Here is a 27,665-nt window from a genome sequence, read left to right on the forward strand (position 1 = left end):
GCTCCATCACTGCAGTGTTCTTATTTCTTTTCAAACCCAATACGTTTAATTACTGCAAGAGCAATTTTTATTGTTAAATAGAAATTACAACACTTTTTCAGAACATGGGAGTGAGGAAAGGGGCACCGAGTGGTGCAGTTTTCTTACAGTAAAGGGAAGTTAATGGAGAAGATGAAGCATGGAGTGGCACTCTTTGATAGAAAAGAGGTTCAGCCAAAATGGGTTATTTAATAGGATTCAAAATATACAGACAACTGAGCAGAACAGTGCCCATCAGCTTCACCTTCCAGAGATGCACATGAAGGTCTGGGCCATGTCACTAGATGTTCCTTAGGGGACTCACGTGTGTCTGGACACATCGGCAGAGCAGAGCTTCGGGGCAGCATTGCGGCAGACACGCAGTGTTTGCAGAGGGATGTTCTGAGTGTCCCATGTCAGAGTGGAGACGGCGTGACTGCTGCAGTCTGGGGCACGTTCCTCCACGCAGGCACCAACGCCAGCACAGAGGATGGGGGAGGCAGGAATTGCCCCGAGCTTCACCGCCTGCTGCTTGGCCTCGGTGCAACATGGGAGCTCTCGGTGCTTCGGCCGCGGAAACCTGAAGCTGTAACCTCCTCGAGGAAGCTGCCAAGCAAAGCTCAGGTTAGTCTCCCAGCCAACAGAAAGCAACCACGTAACCTCTGAACCACACCAACAAGTGCTCCCTGGGCAACAAAACCTGGGCACCCAGCAAGGATCACTTTCACTGAGAAGCTCCATTCCTCCCTAAATGCCCCATCCCGTATGGCTCCCAAATGGGCTCCTCGCTCTCCCAGCCCAGCTCAGCACCTGGGTTTGCTGGCAGCGCCATTTGATTCTTGGCAACAAACCCAGGAAGGTCAGAGCGCAGGCTTGGTTTTCTGCTTGCTCTCAGCCTTCCTGTGAGGATAAGAGAGCAGGAAGAGGCAGGGTGGAAACCTCCTGCTGCAGCATCTTTGGCATTTTGCAGCAGGGCATTCTGAAAGCAGCCCTGGGTTGTGCTCAGCCTCCCTCAGCCCATTGCAGGGCTCTCGCCTGCCTGGGATCCTCACTCTGATTTCAGCCTGTTTGAACCATGTTTTATGGTTCAATCCAACTAATGAGCCTCATGGAAATCTCTGGGCGCCAGGCATTAACCCAGCCAGAGCTCAAGGACTAAGTAAAATGCTTAAAGACAAAGTAAGCTTCATCCTTTTGCCTTCTCTCTCCGATTTTCCTAAGGAAGGTTGGGGACCCAAGGATCTAAAGCCAAGCAATAGGCTCAGCCATGTACCAGAGCAATGGTTCCATAGGAAAACAAAAGGACAACTCCTTCAGGGCCACATTTGTGATTCTCAGCAAACCCTTGTGCTGTGGATCAGGGACTAGGGCTGGCCAACTGGAGGGGGAAAGCTTGGAGCAGGCAGGAACTTGGCCAGGTGTGTCTGTGCTGTGCCCTGTTTTGGGGATCAAGACACTGAAATCTGATACAAGATCGCTCTTAGTCCAAACCTATTTCCATTTAAACCACAGCAAAATTCCCCATTATGTCTTATAAGAGCTGAGTTAGGCTGTGTGACAATGTGAAAAATCCCATTCTTGCCTGCAGAGCACCTTAAAGCCCTTGTACAGATGAGACCGCTGCACAGGCAGCCCCGTTTGCCAGCACCGAACTCCTGCTGCAGGCAGGACTGTGGCTCCTTGGTTATGCAGTGAGAGAGATTTCTACCTTGATAGGTCTGCAAAATTAATTTCACCCATTCTGTCACCAAGCAGTCTTCAAAGGCCAATTTTATCCCTGAAACATGCCATGGTGGTTTAGTTTCCTATACCTGTCATGAGCACACAGCCGCTCCTTATCGGGGTGGATGGGTGTGCAGGGCGGGCTGAGCAGCAGGTACCTGCTCTGTGCTACGTGCTGGAGCTCACCTAAGGTCAGCTGCAGCACACTGCAATCCAGCAGCCTCCACCCTTGTACAAATCACAGTGCAGCTTAATCCAGGAAAGGATGGCGAGCGAGGGGAGCACCCTTTTCTAAATAGGTCTAGAAGTGAGTTAAGGTTTGAGACTAATTCAAGAGGAATAATAAAAAAAAAAGGATTTGAAAGAGTGATTCTTTAAAGCTTCTTGCATTGTTTTTGTTCAGTTATAGGCTTTTCCACGCTTTCGCACAGCACTCCCGCCTGCAAAGCCAAGCAGAGCACGCCCTGAGCACCAGGCAGAATCACAGAATGGCCAGGGTTGAAAGGGGCCCCAAGGATCATGAATCTCCAACCCCCCTGCCACATGCAGGGCCATCAACCTCCTCATTTAATGCTAGACAGGACTGTGGCTATCTGCACCACCACTCTGTGCAGCGTGGGAGGCTGCTGGGCACTGTGCTACACCACAGCAGTGCTGCCACGTGAGCTCTGCTGAGGCTGTTACCAGGAGGATGGTTACTCTGGCAGCGCTGTGCACTTCCACCGGCTCCCAGGTTGACTCATGCCTTCAATATGCTGATCAAGTTAACCTAACGTTAATGCTTAAAAAGTAAAAAAAAACTAAAATAAAAATCAGGAAACACCACAAATACTACAAAATCTCTGTTCACCAGAAGTGGGGTAAGGTGAGGTAGGGCTACCTGTGAAGGCTGTGAATCCTGAGAGTTACTAAAAATTAAAAAAAAAAAAAAACACATGCAAATGCCTGCACCAATCTGCAGATCTCAACCCTGCACTGCTCAGAAATACGCATTCCTGAGGGCAGCAGCCTGATGTACAGGAGGTGCATTTTGCTGTGGTCCACCAGCACGGCAATTACAGCCAAAGCCGTCCCTCCTCCAGCTTTATTTTTGGGCATTAGAGCCACACGGACTGAGTTCTCAGCAGAGGATGACTTGCTTTTCCTTTTAAAGTGGACTCCTGCACTATGGTCTCCCCATTATAAACATCAAAGAAAGAATAGAAAAGCACGGAGAGGATCAGGGATGCCTCCACCTGCTCCCACACCTCGTTCCCTCCAGATCAAGGATCCTAAGGGCCGGTGCGGCGCTCCCCCTACGGGCACCAGCATCACAACACGGGCTGGGCCGCCCGAATTCGGCACCAAGAGACAGCTGAGCTATTGCTGGAAGTGGGTAAGTGGGTCAGGCTGGCATCCCCTCGGATTAGTCACAGCAGGTTTCTGCTTAACCTGTGCTCTGGATGAGTCAGCCCCACACACCAGATGGTCTCTGGGTCTCATTCATCCCTTTTTAGGCATTATTGATCTCTTTTAACCCCTTCTCTAGTGAAATTTCCTTGCAATCCAGGTGGCTGTGCAGGAGAGGCAGGGCTGTGTGCCCATGGGACCGGTGCTGGAGCTGTTTGCCAACAGCAAGGAATCAGTTTGCTTTTTCTTTGGGAAGTGGCAGCAGCTCTCCAGCTCTCAACCAGACACACTGGGCTCCACAGCCACATAATTACACACTTTGCTGTCACTCCTAGCCCTAAAGCCACAGCAAAGCCGCAGGCTCCAGAGTTCTTTGGTATGAGCACCCAGCCCCTCTACAAACACAACAGTGTACTGAAATCCTCCCAGGAGAAAGCCCCTGGGCACCCACAGATTCAACTCCAGCACAGATCTGCCCAAATCTATCCGGTTTCCTCAGTAACTGCTATGGCCAGGAATCAAGTCAAGAACGAACTCTCACATTCACCATAACTGTAATTTAAAAACATATTACACACATACTTCTCAAAAGAACCCACAATTAACAATCCTCAGCCTCTCATTACAGCTCATCACATTGCTGGGAGAACAGAGAGGAGCTCTGCCCTCACGTCTTTGTGCAGCAGGTGGTTCTGCAGCAGAAGAGCCACGGGCTGAGAGCCGAGCAGAAGAGATGCACGTGGTGCACACAGCACAGGTCTGGGATCTCCTCCGTGGGGCACATCTCTGCAGGGTGCACTGCCTGGGCTCATCGTACAGGAAAGCCCTTCCTTACCCTTCTCAAAATCACATCGTAACAGAAGTGCTTTTAGTAGAGCGACAAAAATTTCTGAAGTAATGGGAAGCCGACACAGTTTGATTACAAAAACACTGAAAATCCTGACAAACAACCGATTTTTTTCAGCCCTGCTGGATCTCAGAACATTTCCAGTGTGTGTCGGTGTACTTCCATACACCGAATGGTAAGGGGCTGTCTGTTACTTTGTTAAATCAAGGAATAATCTCCAACAAGAGTCTCTAACCTGATTTATTTACAAGGAACCCTGACTACATGCCTCACTTCAGAATATGGGCATTGCTATTAAATACCTGCTCTTATTTTGCGTATATATGGATATAAATCCATGAAGATCAACACAGACAGATTCTCCTTGACATCACTATGTAGCATAAAGAAAACTTAAAAAAGGTCCTTCCTATGCCCGATCTGAGACCTTTGCAAACACAGTGAGTAAAGGAGCAGTTTCACCCACACTTTCGAGCATCCCATTGGACAACACAGATGGTCTCTTCCACAAATAAGCTTTTCACCAGCATAGAGCTGTAATGGCACAACCAGCTCTGAGGGCTTGTTTGTGCCTTGAGAAGAAGCGGATCGATGCCCCCTAAGCCATCCCCCACTCCATAAACACAGCTGTTGATCACAATCTAAGTTGGGCTGTAAGAACAATGAAAGCATGGGATTAGTGTGCTTACACGGGCTGCTCCTCGCATTAATATCAAAATCTCCCTGTTTATTGTGACATATCAGCCCTAATCCAGCAGAAATAAGCAGCAGTTCATTAAAGGAAGGCTGGTGGATTACTGGAGGAGTTAGAACACCATCAAATGTAGGTTTGCTCACATACTGGTGTATTTGCTGATATAGCCAGAATCCTCATACACTTTGCTACGATCGCTGCAGTCAGGAAACCTTCCTCCTTTTCTCAGGTACCTGGTGGGAGCTGGCTCACTCTGTTCTGTATGCTGCTCCTCCTCCTGCAGAGCGTCAGCCATCCCTGAAAAGCACTAAGTTTTTTGTCTGGGAAGCTCTGTTGCTATTACCAGTGTGGCCTTTCGTCATTCAGGAAATCTTATTCAAGCCACAAGGGAAAAGCAACTCACTTGGGACAGGGCTATTTTCAGAGCAGGACTCCTGAGAGCCCTCGTCTCAGTGTTCCCAGACAGGACCCCGTACCATTAACCCCCTACAAAGCCACAGCCTTTCTAAATTATTTCTTTATTTTTTCACTTCATTCTTTGAAATGCAAATTCTGATACAGTATCCTCGTTTTTCCGTAAATAATTCAGAGGCTGCGCCAAAACTCAGTCACAGTAGAAGCCCCAGCTAGCTAATGTTACTCCTTACTGCACAAATCTAAGGAGTGCAGTTGCAAATCTTAAATTTCACAAAGCTCAGAGACCTTCTGATGCAAACAGACAAAGCAGAAAGTTGCCTACTGTCACCTAACAGGCCAGCAGCAGAGCAGGGGTGGGAACCTAAAACTAAAACCATCGCTTCTCGCCTGTCCTGCTCATTTTCCTTCTAGACCAAACGCTGCCAGGAGGTTTCCTCCATTCTCCCTCCCCCATTGACAGTTTCTGCTGAATGTGCTGCACTGATACCCTTGCAGGGCAGGTCCCGGCCTCCAATCTGGAGTGAAAAGCTGTGCCATCTTCCTATCCTCGCTCTGGTTTTGTGTTTTTAGTGTGGTGTGATGACGGCGCTATCCAGGTTCTCAGCACAGACGCTGGTTAAGGTTTGATGTAGGACTGTTGGCAGATGTCAAAATCAGCCTCGGAATGCAATGGTAGACTGAGAGGTTGAGAGGTTGCACTGGATGTCAGGCTGAACATGAACCAGTTCTTCTGCATCCTTACAAGTCGACAATTCTTTTGTTTTCTAAGTAAAAAGCAGCTAGTCTGATCTCTTTTTCTTACTATTTCCAGGTCTGGCTAGCACAGGATTTAGTTCAAAAGCCACTCTGGAAAGCAGAAGGTCGAGGAAGCCTGGTAATTTGGGCAGGCACTGGTTGATATGTGGGCTAATACAGACTTGCCTCTGTAACCCAGTTCATGACAGTAATTTGCTTCTGGGCTATCACCAGCTCAGGAGCTTTCTCATCAGCTGATATTAAACCAATGAAAGGGCCAAATTTTGGAGTGGGAATTCAGTGGGTTTGGGCATTTTTTTTCTTAGCAAAGTGATGATGGGAACCACTGGAACGCCTTGCGTAAGAGTTGTTATTGCTTTGCGTAGGCAGCTTTGGAGCCTGAAGGCGTGAAAAGGAAGGGCAAAAGTGCAGGGATGTTAAAAATATCACACTGCACTCTAACGCAGCAACAGTGCACAGACATGGCCTAAAACCAAAACCATTTTAGCCTATGCACCACACCTTGTCCACCTGTCAGTAATTGAGATCAAGGAAGCGCCTGGCAGCTGTATTTCTGACATACAAAGCCTGTGGCAATAACAGCGTGTGCTTCCTGAGCTGCAGAGCACTGCTGAGGCACCCAGAGTGGTTAGTCAGCTCTGAAAATGCCACCCTGAATGCTGAGAAGCACAACTCCTTCCAGTGCAGCACCATTCTGTTTGTGCTTCTACTTGGTCACGCTGGAGCTGCCCTTCCCTCTCAGCCTGGTGCTCCCTTTCAGCTCCAAGCAGCTGCTGGACAACCCAGGGGCTCTCCCAGGACTTGGATTTCACCACACTTCCTGCTGCAACACATGGCACAGACATGTCACCTGTCACATTCCCTCCTTCTGAGAGCACTGTCCTTTGGAGGCTGTTCCAGTGACTGACCACTCACCAGTGGCCCTGATACAGCTCACACAGACAAGACTCCTACAGTAGATTGCCTCCTACAAGAATGAAAATAATTGTCTTGGAATAAGATGATAGGATATTACTGGGGGTAATTCTATAACAGAAGCCATTCTTTCTGCACAGATGTTCAGTAGAAGCAAGAGACCAGGTACATCAGTCAGGGAGCAGAAGCTATTTCAAAGTAAATTATCTGCTCAGTTAGGCATCCAGTGAGATGGGAAGGCAAAGATGTCACCAAAGTGAGGCAAACAAGATACAGAAATCCAAAACTGGCCAAGTTTGGAATCCTAAATTCTGGCAGGGGTCTGTGGTAGTCCCAGTTTCTTCAGCTGGTTTCTTGGACTTTTTCTGTAAGATGTGCAACAAATGCCTCTGCTCAGCTGAGCCAGCAAGCTGTGCTGATTGAAAACAATCCTCAACATGGTCTACATTTTCAGCCAGCTGCTAAACTCAGACAGTGCCCAGGAAATCAGTGAAGGTCAGTGTGCTCAGTGCTCCCTGGCCCCACTCAGTCCTGCAGGACTGAGCCCACACAACTGTCTGGCCTCCCAGGAAAGGCAGCTCAGAGCATAAAACAAACCAATAAGGAAAGTTCTCCAGGGAGAAATGCAAAAGGCACAGCCAATGCTCTGCAGGCTCGTGGGCGGCAGAGAGCCTGCAAGCAGTGTAATCATAGAACTCCATTCCAATCACACGTACATTAACTTCTCTGCTATCAAATGCAATTGCTCAGATTTCAACAGAAGCAATGAGACCACAGTCAGCTCTGAATCCTTGTGTGCTGCACTGGCTTTTCATTCATAGTGCAGTGTATGGTGAATTATAAGCAGGAAAACCTACACAAATCTACTTCCTTGCCCTTGAATTCAGCAAAGCAAACATTAAACCTTCAGCTTGATAATACGTCTCTCAGCCATAATGAGCAGTGCTGGGCTCAGACCACTTTGACACATTTCTGCATTCTATTGAGCAGTGAAGATCCCTCAGGCATCACCAACTCACATTCATGTCAGCAGTTTAATGCACGCAGAATCCCTGGCAATGAGGCTGTTACCTCCTGGTGTTGTGGATGGTGGTCCCGCCGAGGACGACCCTGATGCCTGGGTTGGTGCGATTCAGGTTGTACACAGTCAGTGCCTCCTCGTAAGTCGCCCCTCCAATGATGAAAACAATAATATCTTGGGGCCTGCAATAGAGACACAAATACAAAACTGCATAAATGGGCACGGAGGCAGCAATCCTGCTGGTTTCTCTCCCAGACCACATTTCATTTCTGTGATGCACTGGGCTGAAGACTGACAACATGCAGCCCATGAAGTCGCCTTTAGAACGCTGTCTCTCCTAAACATTTACACACTGTGCTCACGGTCCTGACAGCCTCCTCAGCACACCCACACGCTGTATCCCTGCAGAGCTCCACCATGACACATCACCCATGTTTAATGCATGATGGAGACGCCGCTGTGGCTGTTAAATTCAGATCAATTTGGAGTCAAGTGAGGACAGCAGTGGAGCTTCAGAGCTCTCGGGCTTGGTTGGAAGGGCACGGATCAGCTGCAGTTTTGCTGGCTGATTACAGAACAGAGGATTTATGCTTGGTTTTACCTCCCTACATTCCCTAAGTAGCCCCAAAATACAGGATTTTACAGAGGAAAAAGGAGGAAGGGAGATGGGAAGTGTCTGCACCTAGCAAAATGCAAGACCAGGCACACATCCTGCATGTTCTGCTTTCAGGGGAAGGCTGGACTTTCCCTGCACCATTCTCCCCAATTCCTTTCCATTCTCAATGTGCTTACCACCCATAAATCAGCTTTTGCTACCGCCCAGAAGCTAAAAGAATGATTTCTGCAGAATCTATAGTGAAAGGTCTGGACTGCATCCCATCAGCGGCACACCATCCCCTGCTGGAATCAGTGTTTCACTCTGGAGAGCAGGCAAGTCTCAATGCAATTAACTTTCTGTTGCAGTCTCAAAACTAGTCTCTGCTTTCCAAGCAGGTACCTCTATTAGAACACTTGCTGCAATGGTGAAAGCAGCAGGCATTCATCTGCTCTGTCTGTGCAAGCTCTGGATCAGTGACAAAGCAAATGAAGCATAAGACAGGGATGACCCTGGCATGCACCTCAATGCTGTCTTTGGTTACTCCTTCCTGAGAATCCATCCTGGAAAGCCCTAGACACCTGTTACTGCCCAGAGAAGCAGCAGCACACACTTCAGAAGAGCTGTCACTGACAAGAGAACCCTTCAAAGAGCAAAACTGCTTCTGCCATCAGAATGGGATGCTGGCTCCAAACAAGTGTGTTAGCCATCGGGTGCACACTACTGCCTCCCTGTCCCTGGAAAGGATGCAGAAAGGTAAGAAAAATCCCTCCTCAAAGCGACCATTGTTACCAATAATCTTCCAAGGCATGGGTATTTTCTGGAAGCTTAGGTTAGGTCAGCATAACATGCCCTCAACAGCCAAAACAAAGTCTTTAGGATACTTTAGGAGGTGCAGGCAGACTGCCATTGTGGGGTGAAGAGGGAAAACTGCAGCTTCAGTGCCTGAAACCTGTGAGCAACTTACTGCAGAGCCTCCTTGGAAAGTACAAGAGTTAGAATGGAATCCTCTGCAGAGAAGTCAGCATGATTACAACATGTTCTATCAGATGCTTTATGCCTGCACTCTCTGGACACAGCGGCAAGTGTCCTTGTGCATGGCTTAGCCCATGCAGCCAGGAGCACGGGACGTGATTTCAGTCTGTGCTGCATCAGCTTCCCTTACAGAGACTGGGATTCAGTGTGCTTGTCTGCCCGCAGAACTACTCTGTGTCTTCTGTGCAGGAACAGGCTGTGAAATCTGCACTGCAACCTTAAGATAAGCAGGTTATATATAGCAACCGCACACCCAAGTTGTGCAGGTTCAGACATCTTGCTCAGGCAGACTGAGGGTTCTGCCCTGTAGTGACAGCACGAGCCACTGAGCCCCAGAGGACAGAGCAGTGCTGTACCTTGTCTTTTTGCTTGCGTTCAGGCAGGCTGCTTTGAAAACTAGATGCAAATGTGCTCAAGTCTCTTGGGAATGGAAATCAAAGGAAAGGCAAAGCATAGCAATGAAGTGATCTGATAAGCAGCTGTAGACTGTCTGGAAAAAAAAAAATCATATTGAAAATCCTTACAAACCCATTTTTATCACAAAATGTGTAAGAGATGTGGCAAGTAGGCCATGCCACAGTTCTTAGGGAGAATCCCTTTCAGGTGAGGAAGCCTGAAGGTCAGAATGGACCTTCCAGGTAAAGATAACTTTACTAACTGGATCACAGGAGCAACAGGGAAACAAAGCAGGCAGCTTATTAGCAGCCTGAAGTCCACAGCATCAACCTCCAATACCATCATTTATGCATTATGGGTTGGAACTTTAAGAGACCTAAATATTTCAGTGCAGAAGCTGTGCGGCCAGTTCTCATGTGCTCCTCTGAAATATCACAGAATTGTAAAGGTTGGAAAAGACCACTGAGATCATCAAGTTCAACACCAACCCATCCCCACGTGTCCACTTATAGAATCACAGAATCATTAAGGCTGGAAAAGACCACTAAGATCATCAAGTCCAACCACCAACACATCCTAAACACCAACCCATCATTTTAACATGGACCAGTCCATGAATCTGCCATCATCTATCACTGTCACCAAGACACCTCTCCTGCTCATTCTCATCACAGGGAACAGTCCCAAGTCCCGAGGTCACAGTTCCCCTCTAGGACATAGGATTACATGAATTGGTGTTGGATCTCCACAAATGAGGTGGCTGTGCATTAGCAGCCCAATCACTTCACAGAGACAAAGCTTGGCTGAGGAAGGGAAACCGTGTTTCTCATTTATGCAAAGCCCAGATGCACAGGAGGGACGATTTGATAGTCTTTCAACCTCAGGGTCAAGAACAGAAGTATCTTATGAAGGTATTTACAAATGTGTTAAAATAGGTTTGAAAATGATGAAGTCCACTTCAAATCACATCAAGTTAAAGAGGAACTAAGTACACACAGGGGAAGCAGCAGCAAATAATGAGACCATTCCTGTCTGCATTCCTAGAGCCCTAGCACTCCTCCACTACCTTAAACGAAAGCAGGAGCGGACTAATACTGCCAGAACAGCCATACTTCATGCAGCACTGATGAGGATTACATATCAAACTGCTAAAGGAGGCTGAACTAAGAAACCCTACAGATGGAAGTTCAGGGTGGGTTTTATATATACACATTTATATATACACACATCAATAGTAAGGAAAAAAAAAAACATATACATATATGCATATGAACACACACATATATAAGCCACGTGGAAAACAAAAGGATCTCGGTGTTCTCATGGAGTGCCCAGAGAATTATTGCTTCTATCATGGGCAAACAATAAGCAATTTTGGAACAGGAAGAAACCCCGAGACTGTTACAGGATTAGTGGGAAAGCAATCTACAGGAACACTACCTCCAGCTGTTGTGCTCCTCAGCTCCAATTTGTGGATGTGGCTATGTATTTCCTTGGGTTAACTGCCAATTTAACAGCTAAATGCTTGAGCATTTCACAGAGGAGGATAAAGCAACTGCCTTGAACAAACAAGGACACTGTCAGAGTTTTGGCTTGAAAAAAAAAAAGCCACAAAACACCAATCATACTAAACCCAAGATAATACGTATGATTTAGCAATGGCACTATTTTCCATCATCTTTAGGGTGGTGTTGTGTGAGCTCAGATGAAACAGGGCACAGGCAAATGGTGCCACAATACACGCTGCAAGCTGATGTTTCCAAAAAAGGAGATTTTATATTTGCTGCCTAAGGAGATACTTCACCCATCCCTTCAGATATGTGTCACATTTATAATGGTGAACTGCTTCCAAATTCTTCCTCTCCTCAAGCAGCCAAGAGCAACTCCCCCTTCAACAAAATTACAGGTGAAAGATCACGCTCAGGCTGTAAGTCACAGCATATCCTGGGTGGTATCACTGCATGGTGTCAGTGAGCTCTCATGTGTAAGCACCATGAGGCCCACTTGGTCTGCCAGGACAAATGTCCTATTAAGAGGAATTCCCAGGCAATTCCAAAGCATACACAAAGCAAAAATTCCACCCAAAAGGCACACTTTGCAGAGCCCAGCCAGTGCTCTGAATGTGTCACAAGCCTTTGGAGGCATCTTCTGCAGTGCTCAACGCAGCTGGGTTCACACAGATTGCTGCAATGGGAAGGAGCTGTAGGAGCTTTTCTTGTTGGTACTTTCCAGCAGTAAGGCAGAGGAGACTGCAGACTTATGGCTTGCTAGAAAAGGACAACATTTAACACAGCAGGAAAGAAAAGAGAAGCAAAATAAAGCAGAATTGCTTATTGCTCTCTCCTAGGAACCCTGCTCAGTGTTTTGCAGATTCCCTCTCCTTCACCACTGCCAATTTCCACAGATGAATTTGGACCATGAGCTTCTCCTTCCTCGCAACAGTGTGATGTTTAATACAGAAAGAAGCAGTTAAAAATAATCCTTTTAAATTCTCTGCTGTTGAAGCAACTGCCTCCCTTTGATCAAAAAATACAAAGCTTTTTGCCCTGACCTGCTGCTGAACTGCTGCCAGTCACAGTAACACCATCCTCTGGAAGCACAGTGAGAAGACAGGATAGCCCAGTTTGCCTTGGGCTGCAATTTAGTGAAAAGTTCTGCAAAACTATTTAATGTAAATTCCTCACTCAACTCATTTGGCACTACGGCAACACAGCAGTCCTTTTTCTTCCAAAATTGATAGCTAGAATCTGTCTTTAGATAAGAACTCCTTTTCATGACATTTAATATTCATACCCAACAGACAGCACAGTGCTGCACCTCCATTCTGAAAAGCAAATAAAGACCAGGCACAAAAATATTTTGGCACTGATGTTTTGTCAAAGCTACAGAACCTCTGAGTCCTAGAGTCCCCATGTCTTAAGCTGAACAAGATTTCCCCATATGGGAACAGCCCCAATAACCACATGCTCTTAAACATTTAAAGAGGAACCTAAGTGAAAAACACAACTCAGCAGAATGTAAATGGGTACTCAGAATGAGAAAACAAAGGTCAGAAGACCGTTTGCTTCTAGTTAGTTCAGAAGCAACCATGGTCAGGGCCACCTGGATGCAGTCTCTGCTTTCTGCCCACTCGGTTTCAGATCCCATCACTCCATCTCTTTTTGTTGGGCTGAAATCCATCTCTTTCAAGGAGATGGAGGATGGCATTCTTGCTGCCATATCTGTTGCTAGGGAAGGGCCCTGATATCTCACACTCATTAAAACCACCCATCCACCCTGTCCACAATTCACCATTTTATTTTTTAAAGGAAAATTTGGAGTGAGACAGGTAGGTTTTAGTCTACCAAGGACATACAAAAACAAACTGATTTTTGTATGATTACAATTCTTCTTCTTCAATTCATAAGTGAAGTGATTTATATCCCCTGCCATCAGCTTGGCATAGAATTCGGATCCCTCCCTGTTACAAAACACATTTTTGCTTTCATCAGGTGGATGTAAATGCCCCAAAGCAGGGCTAAGTGGGAAGACCAGTGTGTGCTTTATCTCGAAGAGCCAGACACAAACAATAGCTCCTGCCCCTCCCTACCTGACACTGCTGCCCCTTCGTCCCCAAGCCCACTTCCTCCAGCTCCAAACAAACCTGCACATTTAATTTAACTCAGACTTCCCTGCAGTAGCCACTTCATTTGTTGAGAATTACTACCTTGAATTTATTTTCTGCCTCGCTACAAATGTGGCAGTTGCTGATAAAAAGCCACTCATCTGCAGCGTGTGAAGGGCATGACGACTGTCGTAATGCTGCAAGTAAAACTCTGGGGCATTCAGCAAACATTTGAGAAGACTTAGAGAATAGCTGTGATGGTCTCACCACAGATCACCCAAAGGAACCAAAGTAACATCAAGATCTTCCCCTCAAAGGACACTACTACTAGGAGGAACAAGAAATGCCAACCAGCATGCCGCAGAACTTAATGTAACTTACAGAAAGGAAACTGAGATACCAAACAAATCGGTCATTTGTACAGAAAGCTATTAAAGAACTTGTAGCCCTCTCTCTACCGACTCAGTGCCCTCACTCTGAGGCCCATATTCATCTTCAGTGACTTCAATGACAACAGGTTAGCCTAGATCTAGCAAAGTCAGCTAGAACCAGACAGCCAGAGTTCTTTTCAATTACAGTTATTGGCCAAAATCAGCAATATCCCATTCTAATCAGAAATAGTAACTGGCTCAGAAGGGAGAGTTAGCAGTTGAACTATTTTTGGTTCTCTACATATAAACGCCAGATGGCATGGACTGAAGTTAGGGGGCATGTTGAAATCCATCATGTGAACATTCTGGCAGCCTGGTGCAATGGCTTTATCCTTACCTAAGCTCTTACTTACAGTGGGAATGTCATGTTTTGGTCAGCACTGAACATAGAGAAAAGAAGACTGTATTCCAGCTTTAATAGCCTCGCACCTACCTGAGAGCTCAAGAAATACCTACTTGATCAAAACATTTATTTGGCAAGCCTGAATTTTTTTCACCTATGGGCAAACAATAAAGCAAGTGGGAGCACGGGAAGGAGCAGACATTTTTCAGTCCCAGGTGCTGCCCAGCTAGACCCCACATACCTGTCACGGAGGGTGTTGGGACCCAAGTAGGGGTACTGGCTGTCCTTCAGTTTTCCTTTGATGAGTTGATCCAGTGTTTCTTGAAGGAGAGGCTGGTGTTGTGTATACACATTCTCAACACCCTACAGTGCACAAGAAGCTCCCGTTATGAATAAATACAGCAAAGCAGCATGCTGAAAGAAAGCTGATCAGCAAAGCCACACTCAAAGAGCCCCAACATCTGATGGATATAGCAACTATTAACCACTGAGTCAAGATTCAGAGGGCTTTTCAGCAACCAACTTCCATTGCCTAAAATGAGAATTGCACCTCAAACGCTCAGTGCACTTACTATTAAACCTCTAAAAAACTCTTAAACCTCTGTGTCATGGTTTTATTGTTCTTTGCATCAGTACTCCACATCCATAGCACCATGCCATCGTGGGAGTTGAAGAGTTCACGTGGCAGCTCCGTGTTCTGAAGAGAAGAATGAACTACAGCTTCCATGGGCCAGGAAAAGACTCAGCACCAGAAGACTTTATTTTGTTTTTTTTTGTCTTCCAGCAGGAGGGAAAAGACAAAAGAATGGAGAGGTCAGAAGATCTCTGTCTCTTTCCAGCTCCCTCGTGGTTGATGCAGCATCAGAGACTCAGTATCAAAAACTCTTTCATTCATTTGATTTATTAGCTTCAATCCCAATTAATTTGTATTTCACTAAGGTTTTTTCCTCAAATCATTGCCCCCCCACACACACACCCTTCTGGCCATTGAGCATGTAGGCCCCTGTCAAGGAGACAGACCCAGCTCTAGAACATGAACACCTCTGAAAGCCAGAACGCATGGCATAAGAAGCCTGCCCCATCACTGTAACTTTGACTAAAGCTGTCATTATTTCATCTATGGCAGATCCATACCTTCAGTCCTTTGAGGAACTGTTTTGTGATGGCTACAGCATCCTTGGGACTGAACAGGTCACTGCCCCGGACCCGTTTCCCTCCATATTCCACAACAGCAGACACTAGCTGTACAGAGAGAGGCAAAACCAGAGTGCTCTTAACCTGGGAAACAAAATTCCACGCGGTTGTCCTATCGGGTTCAGTGGAGGTACTGGAACAATGACCCAGAAGTCAGAGAGAGGAAACAAGGAAGAGAAGTATTCTCTGAATAGAAGAAGCCATGGCACTGCCTGCATAAGGAGAAATGCTTTCATTCCCACAGTCCTCTGCAGTGATAGCAGATCTTCTATACAGTGACATTATTCTGCCTCTCCACCTCCTCTCCAGCTGCTCACTACATTTGTCAAGCTCTGCCACCCTCTCCCTCCCAGCCAAGCCCCCCTTACTGTTTTGGTTAAGTCCCTTGCTGCAGCTATTGCCTATTCAACAGAAGGTGGAAGAAGGAGAAAGGCAAAGTGCATCAGGCCGTCTGCATGCCATACACCAGGTCTAGACTCCTGCCAAGCACACCATCTCTGCTTTGTAGAATCCTTCGTAATATCACTGATTTTGGAAATGGAAATTAAGTAATTAGCTATGCCTTTAACATCTACAGGCCTCAGCCAAACTCCGTGCTCTTATTGAGAAGCGTGGTGCAATTCAACAGAAAAAAAGTATTACACTATGTTAAGGCAAGTAACAGGCATCCTCCCCCAACTAAGAACAATTTGACACCTGTGTGCCCTTCTGCCCCACTCATTCACCCAGCAGAAAGAGAAATACTGCATTACCTTTCGATATCTCTCAGAAACACCCCTATTCTTGAGATCTGCCATCAGCCCCGGCAGGCTGTTGCTGCTGTGCCGCTCGTAGTGCAGGGCATAGAGCATCACCAGCCGGGCAGCGTCGAGCTCTGTCACCTTGGGGTTCTGCAGGAGGCGCCGCACATTCTGCAACAAGATACAAAGTGGGATTAATGGAGAGGCCTTCAGAGCACATTAAATCAGACTAACATCAAGCCCATTGCTTCGTAACAAAATTGCAAACAGGAGGAACGCAAGGGAATTAAACTGCCATAAGAAACAGACCTGAGCTTCTTATGTGCTCTGTGTTTAGATTTACTGGAGTATAATGGACTGCAAGTTGTTTTCATGAAGCTGGGAATCCTCTGTAATTCTCTGTAACTCTCCATAACGTGCCTCACAGTGAGCCCAGCTCAATGCATTCCTCCCAAATGGGACATCCGCAGACACTTGTAGAAACCTTTAATCTTTGCCCTTTCCTTTTCCAACCTGAATGCAGCAAAAGCTGGCCACAGGTTCCATCGTAATATGAACCATCAAGGAAAAAGTGCTAGCAGAGCTACAGTTTGTTTTCTTGTGGAAGGTGTGGGAATGAAGCATCGAAGTCTCAGACAATCTCTGGATGAGGGAAGTGTGGGGCTGGGGGGAAGCAAACAAAGCACTTTGAAGCAAAGAAAGAATTAAAGCATGGAAAGGCAAAGAAAGATTACTGGAGAAGTAAATACAGAAATCCGTAGTTATTTACTTCTAACATGCAGATTATTACTTTTTCTGCTGAACAGAACATGGCAGCATTGTAAACACAAGGACTGCACGTCCCAGAGGCTACCTGCTAAAGCAGAAACCATTTCCAGAAGAGACTCAGAACCCCTGATGCATGCCATGTACCCTCCAGGCAGGATATTATTCTTTCATGTCAGCTGACAATTTGCCATGTAAGTGCTACTCCTTGTCATTACGACAAAAGTACTTATTTCCTCTCTGCAACTTCTCAGTCACTGCACAGAGCCATACAGTTGAGATACTGAAGTTAACAGAGAAGAAAACACCAGAGCCAAGTTGGTGAGCAGTGGGAGCAATAAGCTCCTTAATGCCAAGCCTGGAGATGGATCTCAAGGAAGAGGCATCACTACTGACTGCATCTGGTTAAGGACTGGACCGACACTTCAGGGCACAACAAAGTCTGCAATCCTCCCTGTGCTTAAAGCAAAACATCAGCCTGTATTGGCTCAAGGGTAAGAGAGCAGCAGAGCTTCCAGTTGTACAGTGGTTGAAACGGCAATTCCAAGACAGGGACAGAACAGCTAGGAGGATTTTTTCCATGCTACAAGAGAACATGACCTTCAAACACTCCAAAAATCCCAGCACATCTTGGCAACATTCTCCCAGCCTCCCAGAACAGAGAGGCAGCATGGAAATATTCAGTGAACAGCTGTGAAACAATACTGTAACAGTTGTTATTGACTGAGCTGATTCAGCTATGTTTGTTGCTATCCATTCCACTGATGCAGACCAGTTACAAAAATATGGGGTAAAATCCTGGCTGCGAGCTGTTCACTGAAGTTAACGAAGAAACTCTTGTTGAGGTCAGGAATTCACCTGCCAGGGTAAGGACAGAGTCCCACGGCGATGCCCGCTTGCCACATTCTGGATCCTGTGCTGGCAGCACAGTGGCAATGCCTATATAAGCGGGAAGCTTGTAAAACAGAAAAGCTATTGTCCATTTAAGGAGATGGGATTCAAAACCTCCCATTCATCTCTCAAGGCTCATGTACAATGTCAGGATTAATAAGAGACCGGGAAAAGAATAACCAAAACGTACTGTTCTCAGGGGCCCCAGGCCACCAGAGAAATTAACAATTGCTGAAGTTACATCAGTGGGAGAACAATTCTGCCTTTATTTTGTGCATTGCTTATTCTTCATTGTGTCTGTGGCCTTGCCCCTTCGCTGCCATTGAGAGACTGCAGCAGGGAACAGCCTGGGGCACTGCAACTAAAGAGATACTGATCTCTCATATAGAAAGATACCAGTTCCATTTTTGCATTTATTTTCTAGCTGCTATATGGTTTTCAGTCACTCTCAGTTGATAGAAACACAATAGAGCCCTTTAGGCATGTGGCTACAAACAAATGCAGGCAGCCTATGTGTCGTACAAACTGCAAAACACTACTCAGTGCAGACTGAGACCTGAATTAGCATCAAGGTGAATCTAGCTAACAACCTTACCACCACAGCATGGCACTCAGTGGGGGCTGACCTCCCTCCATCTCAATCCAGTTTCCAGCACTGCCACGTATTCCTCTAACCATAAAGCTGTAACATACAACTGCTCCATCTCCAGAAGTTCATGTCATCCCTTTCTCCAGTGAATCTGACGTAACCTACTACAATAAAGACAAACATTTTTTCCAAATGGACCCCAATGCCAAGCACCCAAGTTTCAGCACTTACACTCTGTGCTGTCTTCAGCAGAGTATCTGCTTGTAACATCAGAAACAAAGATCACAGTACAGACATGACGTGCTGATCACAGTACAGACATGACGTGCTGACAGATTAGAAGTCAAACGTTTGACTGTTAACCTGCACAAGCCTGACCTAGAAACCATGACACAGCGAGAGAGCATGAGAGGTTGTGCTCAGCAAATACATTTTATGGTTACAATCCCACTTTAATACTTGGTCATCAAAATTCTACCAAATATAAGCTATCAAATCATATCTATATGCTGATAGATCTATATAGCTGTGATGATTTCAACAAGTCTATACTGATTTACATCAGCTCAGGATCTGGTAATAGACGACAGTGCTCGAAGAGCTGATGTTATCACTTGGAGAACAGAGTAACAGAGGTAAAGAAAACATGTCTTTCAAATCTGTTCAGAATTCTTTTTATTTTCTAATCAAAGTGTAAATAAGTCCGTTATATGGTGTAACTTCTATCCCAGCTATAAAAAAATAAATGATTCGTTTTCTAATTCTGAGTCAGTGGTTGAACTCTGCTATAATACAGTCACTCTTAACAATACTGCTATTTTCTCTGAATAGTTAGCAGCCACAATTCATCATTATTGACATACTGTCAGATATTAGGTCAGGTCATGGAATCCAACAACCCAGCACAGGGTCAAAACTTCAGTCTACGCTCAGCTATAACAGAAGTCTCTTGTAGGCTTTTTCTCTTTGCCAAAGAAATCTTTTATCTAAAAGGCTTTTCACTGTTTTACACTGTTTTTTAGAAAAGAAGTAAAAATCATCACCTCAAGGACTGGTCTGGTTCAGTTATGGATTCCATTTCTTCTCCTTCCCAACAAATACAAGAAGCTTCTGCATAGGGGTCCAAGTTTTGTTTTACTGGTGCCTAAGCAGGCAGCTTGCCAGGTTCCAACCAACTACATACAATGAAGGAATGTTGTACTGTGAAATGTAGACAGAATTTGCAAAGATGCTTCTCAAGCCAGTAATTAACTATGATTCATCCCCATCTGAACTGAACAGGTAGGAGAAGAGTAATCCTAACATCTTATGTCCCTACCCTGTAGGACATCTGCACGCAAAACTCCCACTGACTTTCTGTATCAAACTTCCATCAGCAGGAGACTGTCAGCAGCAAAACATCTAAATTCAAAGGACCACAGCTAAGTTCTGAGCCCGAGGTACCTGGAGGGCATTGGAATGGTCATTGTGACAGGCCAGCTCCTGCTCCACCTCAGACACCTCCAGCAGGTTGCGCTCACCGACCAGTCGAGAGAGCTCTCCTACCACCGTCACGTGCTTTGACACTGTGCCTGACATCTTCTTGAACTGCGGGTAGTTTTCCACAAATGCCTGCGAGGGGGAAACCAGAGTGACACATTCTTCAGAATAAAAGCAGTAGACAACAAGAGTTGTTTATACGATTTATCACTGGGTTGCGCATATGCACTAATAAGCAAGACCACTGCAGGTGCACGGATGGTCAGTGTATGGGAACTGCTGAGTCATGGCCTGAACCTCTGATTAGTCACCTGAGGCGAGCCATGAGTCAGCCCTGGCAGCACAGGTGAAAGCAATTCACCTGTGCTGCAGGAAGGGGTGGAGCCTGGCTGCACCTCTCCTGCACCCATTTAAGAGCTGACTACCAGTGGGGAAGGATCTCTCTCTCTTGGGAAGATCCACTCCACTGGAGTTTCCTGAGTGAGCCCACGACACGGGTAAGCCTCCTGTTTATTCTCTTTGTCTCGCTGTGCCTAACTCTCTTGCTTATTTCATTATTATAACATCTTAATATTATTAAATTATATAATATTCCTTTATATAATTTTCATTGATTATACAGTCAGGCATCTCAAATCCAGAAAAAGACTGAAAGATTTCTCCAGTTACAAGGAGATTTTTGGTTGTATTTTTTGTTTACACTCAAAATAAAAGAACACACAAAGTAACTCCAGAGACATTGCCAGGTTTCTTTACATCTTCAGCAGTGACTAAATTAACAGACCCTGCTGTGGGCAGCTGCCAAGTGACCCAGCTCAGATAGGAAGTTTACGCAGCCGCACTGGGTTAAGCCAAGTACCTGAACTAGAGCTTATCAATTCAATGGTGGGGATTCTGGATTCCAGCAGGCTCTAAACCGCAGCTCAGGGTGCAGTCAGAGCAAGCAGGCTTGAAGGCTGTGCTGCAGCGGTACAGAATGGCCTACCACAGGGTCTGGCTCCCAGTAAAAAAAATACCGTGCTGAACACAGGACAGTGGTTCCTGCCCCCACAGATCACTCATTGCAGAGGTCTGAACTGAATGCAGACTGTCAGCATGCAGTCAGCAGTGACCTGCACTACTCTGCCACAGATGGGCTTTAACAAGTCCTGTCTGTACCTTCATATCTGCTATGGATTCCAGCTTCTGCTGCTCCTTAGGTTTCCTCTTCTGGAAATCCTCCATAAGATTCTTGATGTTACTGCCAATCTCTGCAAAGTTCAGGTACATGTTCTGCATGGAACAAGGAGGGCATCTGAGAGAGAACCGTTTGAACACGAGTCCTGATAAGCTAAAATATGGAGACGCTCTGAACCCAAAACACTTCAATACCACTGCAGATTACCTCATCTATCTGACACTCAAACTTGACCAAACAGCTTTGTGATTGGTCCAGATTTTATTTAAAACTATAAAAAATCTGTGCTATTACACATCAGACAACATCTGTGTGACACAGTGACTTTCACCCTACATAACCTTTCCTCATCTTAACATTCAAAGTCACTGAAAGGTTCCAAGAATGGAACCTGACTCCGGCATTCAGCTACTCAGGGAGATCCCCATCATAAGACACAGCCACCTACATTGGCGTAGAACTCGTCGTTCTCAGCAGACAGGACCACCTCTCGGAGATCCTTACTGATGCCTGGCACACGCGAGAGGTCAACGCGGTTGTTGTTGATCCCCAGTAATTCATGAACCATAGCCTGATACGTCCACTGACACAGACAGGGAGAGAGAAAGGCAAGTATTGACTTCAGCACGGTATCACACTGCACTGAAAAAGATTTCAGGCTGAACCCAAGCAAGGTCATTTTCCATTCCTCCAGCATTCAGAGTGTCTGCTCCTTAAACTTTTGTCAGAACATTACAATCAGAAATAAATTCTGTTACTATCACAAAGGCATCTCACTATGAGAGGCGCTGATGCCAACATATAGGAAAACCACCCCCATCTGAGAGTGCTTACTGCAGGTATATTCAAAGGAAATGACTCTAAAAGCACAACAACTGGGATTAATATTCCTGTTCTAGCAGCTCCATTTGCCACCATTAGCTCCCCCTTCTCCTCCTGTGAATGAACATTTATTTTTGGCTGCAGAGGTTCCACAGTTACAAACTATAATTTCCTACACACTCCTGTGCTTCTTACACAGCAATTGGAGAGTATGTTCCTGTACATCAGTGAGTTACTATATTTATCCTGGGAAGACTAATTTTAATTTAGAGAGAAAACTGAAAGCTGATCAGAATGCTGACGTGCCTGACACTGTAATTACATTCATTTGACTCTCTCTTCTGGATAGAAAATCTCCACACAGCAGATAACACTTTTGGTGCCCTGTGCTGAGTGTTGTCCTTAACTCTACAAACCACATGTGAGCTTGGTTGCTGACTATCAGATTGCTCCAGCGCACAAGGGTTGCCACCAGCTCCCACACCATCACTTTCCTGAAGCGCTGCCTGCAGCTGGGGTAGCTCAGAGTGACTTGAGATCTGAGCATATCCCACAGAAAGGAGAGAAACAGACCGATGCCAGGTTCTGCAGCACAGCTACAATGAGCAAAGAAACAAATCACAGAAAAATACTGCCACCCATCAATAACAAAGAAAGAGAAACACACCAGAACAAGGTCACTCTGCAAAAATGTTCACGTACTACCAAGCGGCCTGCACAAATACACCATTCAAAATAACACTGCTGAGGCACCAGGACTCTAAATGCAAAGTGTGTCTTATGAAAGTGTACTTGATCTGATTTTTGGCCACCTCTGCCTCTGAAGCCATGTACAATCCATGCTCAACAGTCTGAAAATTGAGCCACGAGATTTATCTTTTTTTGAAATCTTTTAAGAAAAATTTCAGAAGAACGGGGGCAATACTTTTTACCCTTAAATACAAACCACACCCTGCCAGGTTGTGAGCTACTGCCACGAGGTCCTGTGCACTTCCAGAACTCACGCCACTATCTCCCTGGACAGCTGAGGTGATTCACCTGGTTCAGAAGTGGGGTGATCGCATCGTCTGAGCGGTCCAGAATAAGGAGCAAAGGAGGAACCTCAGTGCGACGAAAGTCAAACAGCTCATACTCTTTAGTGATTACTTGCTGTTGAGAAAACAAAGAAAAAAACCACTTGGTAATAGGTATACCTGGGAAAAGTTCCCTCTAACTTTTCTAACAGATGAATAAAAAGTGAAAAGCTTGAGAAAAACAAGTTGCACTGCTATCAATAACAGTCAACACTGTTATTGAGAAAACAACACCTGCTTTCAAAAGGCATCAGTAATGCACTGCAGTTAATGGGACTTGTGAGAAATAAGGGCCTTCACTTCTTTCATAGGTTGGAGGAGGCAGAAACAAGGGAATGTGACATGCCAAAAGCCACATAACATATAAAAGGAAGAATTTACAAGAACTGGCTCAAGAACATTATGAAAAAACATTAAACAAAAATTAAACAAAGTTGCCAAACTCACTTAACACTGCTCACCGCACCTTCACACATTCAGCAAGTCTCTTCGCTAGCTCAGAAGAGAGTTGGTATCGAATCATGGGGCATTTCTTCAGGGACAAAAGCAGAGCAGTCAGCCCTTGAGTTGTTCTGGACAGCTGGGCTGGATCCCAGTTGCGACCCTAGAAGGAAAGGTTGCGTGAGAGATGGACGTGCCATCCCCAAACCCTTTGTCCCATGAAGCTGCATTTCCCTCCACACAGCCTATATTTTGACTAAAGGAGCAGGTACACCAAAGGCCACAATCCAGATTGCCAATTCCTGCTAACAACCAGCTATCCCTTTTTGGCTGGACACAGCACTCTGCCTGCTGGGCAACTACTGCCACTGCACCCACTTTGCTGTGGCTACTGGGCTCTCTGTTAACCATAAAACAAGGCCCCGGAGCCCTGGAGGAGAGTTAGCTTTTTTCATACCTGGCAGCAGCCCAAGAGGTTGAGAGAAAAAACATGTGGATTCACTGCAATGTAATCTCCATAGAACTCCTGCCAACAGGTGAAAGCAAATACAGTTAATGCCCTGCCAACCCCTATTCAACCTACAAGAGCATGTGTATTGGCAACATTAAAATCCTAAACGCTGCACTCACTGACTCTGATCATTCCTCCTTCCTCCATGCCTACATACTCATAATCTTACACTTCTGCTGACAACTCCACTGCCAGTTCCTGTTGTACTTTTCATGTACATAGCTCTTTGTTGATGCCACAGACAACATGTAGCAGTCTTGTGAAATGATGCCAGCAGTACCAGCAGTAGCTCCAGCAACTGGAGGGCATAGAGAAATGGAACATGAGTTTTCTGCAGTGCTGCTGCACACTGTTCAAGACCTCCAGAGTCCTCCTACTGCCACATGCATGTTTGCTAGCTTGTATATTCACCTCCTGATACCCTTGGATTAAGAAATCTACTTAAAAGATTCAAAATTCACCTGAATTTCTGCCACAACTTCCTGTTCATCAGCCTCAGCTAATGCCTTGATATCACTCTTACTGATCACATTACTGAAATCTGAAAGAAAACAACAGAGAAAGAGCAGTTGGGCTCTGTGGGTGACACAGAACACAAGAACACCACACAGCACAGTACAACCTGATTCTCCCCTGGAGCAGGAGTGAATTGCAACAGAGATCATTTGCTTTCATACCCATAATTACTATGCAGGTAGTCTCTCTTACCTCTCCCTGCTCAGCATCTGCTCAATTAGGCAACACCATACATGGCTGTAATTAGTAGATTTACAAAGCTAAAAAGATAAGCACTATTAAATAGTTTAACACTGTGGCCAGCTTAACACAAGCTGGAGCTTCTCAGCATCGCTGTGTCAGTAGGTCACCGCCACCCATCCCTGCAACCCGGAGCTGCTCCTCCAGCACTGCAGAGCGACAGGGGCACCTAGAGGCCACTTCGGATCATTGCCCAGAACCTGCCGCGCACGACGGCTACATCTCAACAGCAAGGCCGCTGTAGTTATTCTGCTTCATTTCCAAACCTAGAGAATATTCTACAGCACGAACAGAACGCGTGAGGAACACCTGCCTGATCCACCAGGCGTTACAAGATGCTGTGGGCTTAGTCCAACAACTTAACATTGTCTCTAAATGATTTACCTTCAAGATTTAGGCCAGTGTCTCATCTCTCTCTGTTTCCACTGTAATAAAGGCACTCTAAAGCCAGCTTCTTTCATGTTTATGAAGCACCGCAAAGCTTTAAAATCCCTGAAGTTTTCAGGAATAAGCCATATGAGAGTAATATGGGTTATGGCATTGCTGTATAAAGATTCTTATCAGTTGTTTCAGTTCAACTGTTTTATTTTACATACATGTAACCTTTTCTAAAACAATTTCATAGAATGGCTTCAGTTGGAAGGGATCTCAGAGATCACAGAGTTCAAATCCCTCTGCCATGGGCTGGATGCCCGCCCCACCCTCCCCCCCCCATCCAGCTGCCCAGGGCCCCATCCAGCACAGCTTTAGGCACCTCCAGGGATGGGGCACCCACACTTTCTTTGGGCAGCAGTGTCACAGCTTCATCACACCCTCAGTGAAATATTCCCCAATGTCTAGTCTAAATTTCCCCTCTCATTTAAAAGTGCTCCCCTTTATCCAATCACTATCTATTCAAGGAAAAAGTTAATTTCCCTCCTGCTTATAATCACCATTTAAGCACTGGAAGGCTGCTCTCAGGTCTCCCTGGAGCCTTCTCTCCTCCAGGCTGACACCCCCAGCTCCTTCAGCCTTTCTTTGCAGGAAAGGTGCTCCAGCCCTTTGACAATCTTCACAGCCTCCTCTGGACCCTCTCCAACAGCTGTTTTTCTTGTGTAGGGGCCCAGCCGTGGACGCACTACTCCAGACGAGGGCAGAGCAGAGGGGGAAAATCCCCTCCCTGCCCCACTGCCACCCTTTTGCTGGTGCAGCCCAGGATGCAGTTGGCCTGCTAGGCTGTGAGCTGTGAGCGTTCACTGCTGGCTCATCTCCAGCTTCTCATCCATCAGGACTCCCAAATCCTTCTCTGCAGGACAGCTCTTAAGGAGTTCTTCTCCCAGTCTGCACTCATATCTGGGATTGCCCCGACCCAACAGTGTGCTTTCAGCCCTGTTGGACCTCACTGAGTTCATCTGGGCCCACTCCTCAGCCTGCCAGATCCCTCTGGATGCCTTCCCTTCCTTCTGCTGCGCTGACTGCACCGCTCTACTCAGTGCCATCAGCCACTGCTGAGGGTGCTCTCGGTCCCACCGTCTGCACCACCCATAAACACATTAAAGGATAAACTTAGATCTTGTGACCGAACCGACGTAAAACCTCCCATTCGGGCATTTTCAGCATCTCAGCGGCACTCTGCCCGCGGGGGTGGTCAGTGCCTCCCACCGGCGCCTCACTGAACGTCGGAGCTGTAAACAGCACGTACTCACAGATGTAATAGATGCTGTACTTCGGCCTCCGCAGCTCCTGGATGAGGCAGTCCACGTTCTCCTGAAGGAACACAGCGACAGAGCGGCGATCAGAGGCGCTCGGCCCCACCGCCTCGCCGCGGGGAGGGGCTCTCACCTTGGTGGGCCGCAGGAAGCAGACAGCCTTCAGGTGCTTCATGGGCTCCCTGCCGGGGGAGTCGATGCGCTCGAAGAGGTAAACCTCCTTCTGCAGGATCTCGGACTGCGTGTACACCATGCTGACCGCGCCGGGCTGCGGGGAGCGCCGCGTCACCGCGCGCCGAACACCGGCCCCGCGCCCCGCCCGGCCCGGCCCCGCCGCTCACCGTCTCCCGGTCCATCAGGAGCACCTTCATGCCCGGCCCACTGTCCTCGATCATTTTCGACACGTACTGCTTGACGGCGAGCACCGCGTTCATCTCCGCCGTGCGCCTCGGCCGCGCTCCGCTCCACGCCAGGCCGCGCAGCCCTCCGGCGGCAGGGGATGGCGGGAGCGGCGCGGGGACGGACTACAGCTCCCGGCATGCCGCGCGGCGCCGCACTTCCGCTCCTGCGCGCCGCGCGGCGCCGAACTACAGCTCCCGGCATGCCGCGCAGAGCGCTCCTCTGCTTTCCGGGCAGCAAAGGGCGCTTCTTCGTTGTCATCAGCCGTCGCTCGTGTAGGCGGTGCGACGCGCAGCTCCCACGGAGGTTTTCATGAACGAGGCGTATCAGTGTGATACGGGTTGATGGCGTTGCTTTGTAATCATCACAGAATCACAGCAGTGTAGAGGTCGGAGGGACCTCTGGAGATCACAGAATCACGGAATGGCCAGGGTCGGAAGGTGCTCAAGGATCACAAAGCTCCAACCCCCCGCCACAGGCAGGGCCACCAACCTCCACATTTCACAGCAGCCCAGGCTGCCGAGGGCCCCATCCAACCTGGCCCTGAACACCTCCAGGGATGGACGGGGCATCCACAGCCTCTCTGGGCAGCTGTTCCAGCACCTCACCGCTCTCACAGCAAAGAACTTCCCCCTGACACCCAACTGAAATCTGCCCTCCCTCCCGAGGGCTGCATGGTGAGCACAGGACTGAAGTCTGTTCCCATCCACTTGATACCTATGCTTTAGATATTTATAAACAGTGATCAGATCCCCTCTCAGCCTTCTCTTCCGCAGGCTGAACAGTCCTGAGGTGCTCAGCCTTTCCTCATACAGGAGATGATCCCTGTCTTTTTTGAACCGAGAAGCCCAGAACTGGACACAATATTCCAGATGTGGCCTCCCCAGGGCAGAGCAGAGGGGCAGAGACCCTCCCTGGACCTGCTGGCTCTCCTCTTGTAATGTACTCCTGGATACC

The 27,665-nt window shown here is 47.0% G+C and overlaps 1 protein-coding gene across 1 annotated transcript; it reads right to left on the bottom strand.

Annotated features, from left to right (window-relative positions):
- Positions 1 to 45: 45 nt before the first annotated feature.
- On the bottom strand, positions 46 to 26,842 carry VPS45 (vacuolar protein sorting 45 homolog). Its single transcript, XM_031608726.2, has 15 exons — positions 26,651 to 26,842; positions 26,443 to 26,577; positions 26,307 to 26,367; positions 24,327 to 24,406; positions 23,812 to 23,880; positions 23,380 to 23,517; positions 22,879 to 22,989; positions 21,467 to 21,601; positions 21,000 to 21,113; positions 19,806 to 19,973; positions 16,130 to 16,288; positions 15,318 to 15,425; positions 14,425 to 14,546; positions 7,830 to 7,961; positions 46 to 624 (listed from the first exon to the last, which is right to left on the bottom strand). Exons 1-15 carry the CDS (start codon positions 26,741 to 26,743, stop codon positions 537 to 539), a joined length of 1,713 nt encoding a protein of 570 aa, XP_031464586.1. The 5' UTR covers positions 26,744 to 26,842; the 3' UTR covers positions 46 to 536.
- Positions 26,843 to 27,665: the final 823 nt, after the last annotated feature.

The sequence above is a fragment of the Phasianus colchicus genome, chromosome 30 (genome assembly GCF_987193195.1).
Source record: "Phasianus colchicus chromosome 30, bPhaCol1.hap1.1, whole genome shotgun sequence".
Classification (NCBI taxonomy): Eukaryota; Metazoa; Chordata; class Aves; order Galliformes; family Phasianidae; genus Phasianus; species Phasianus colchicus.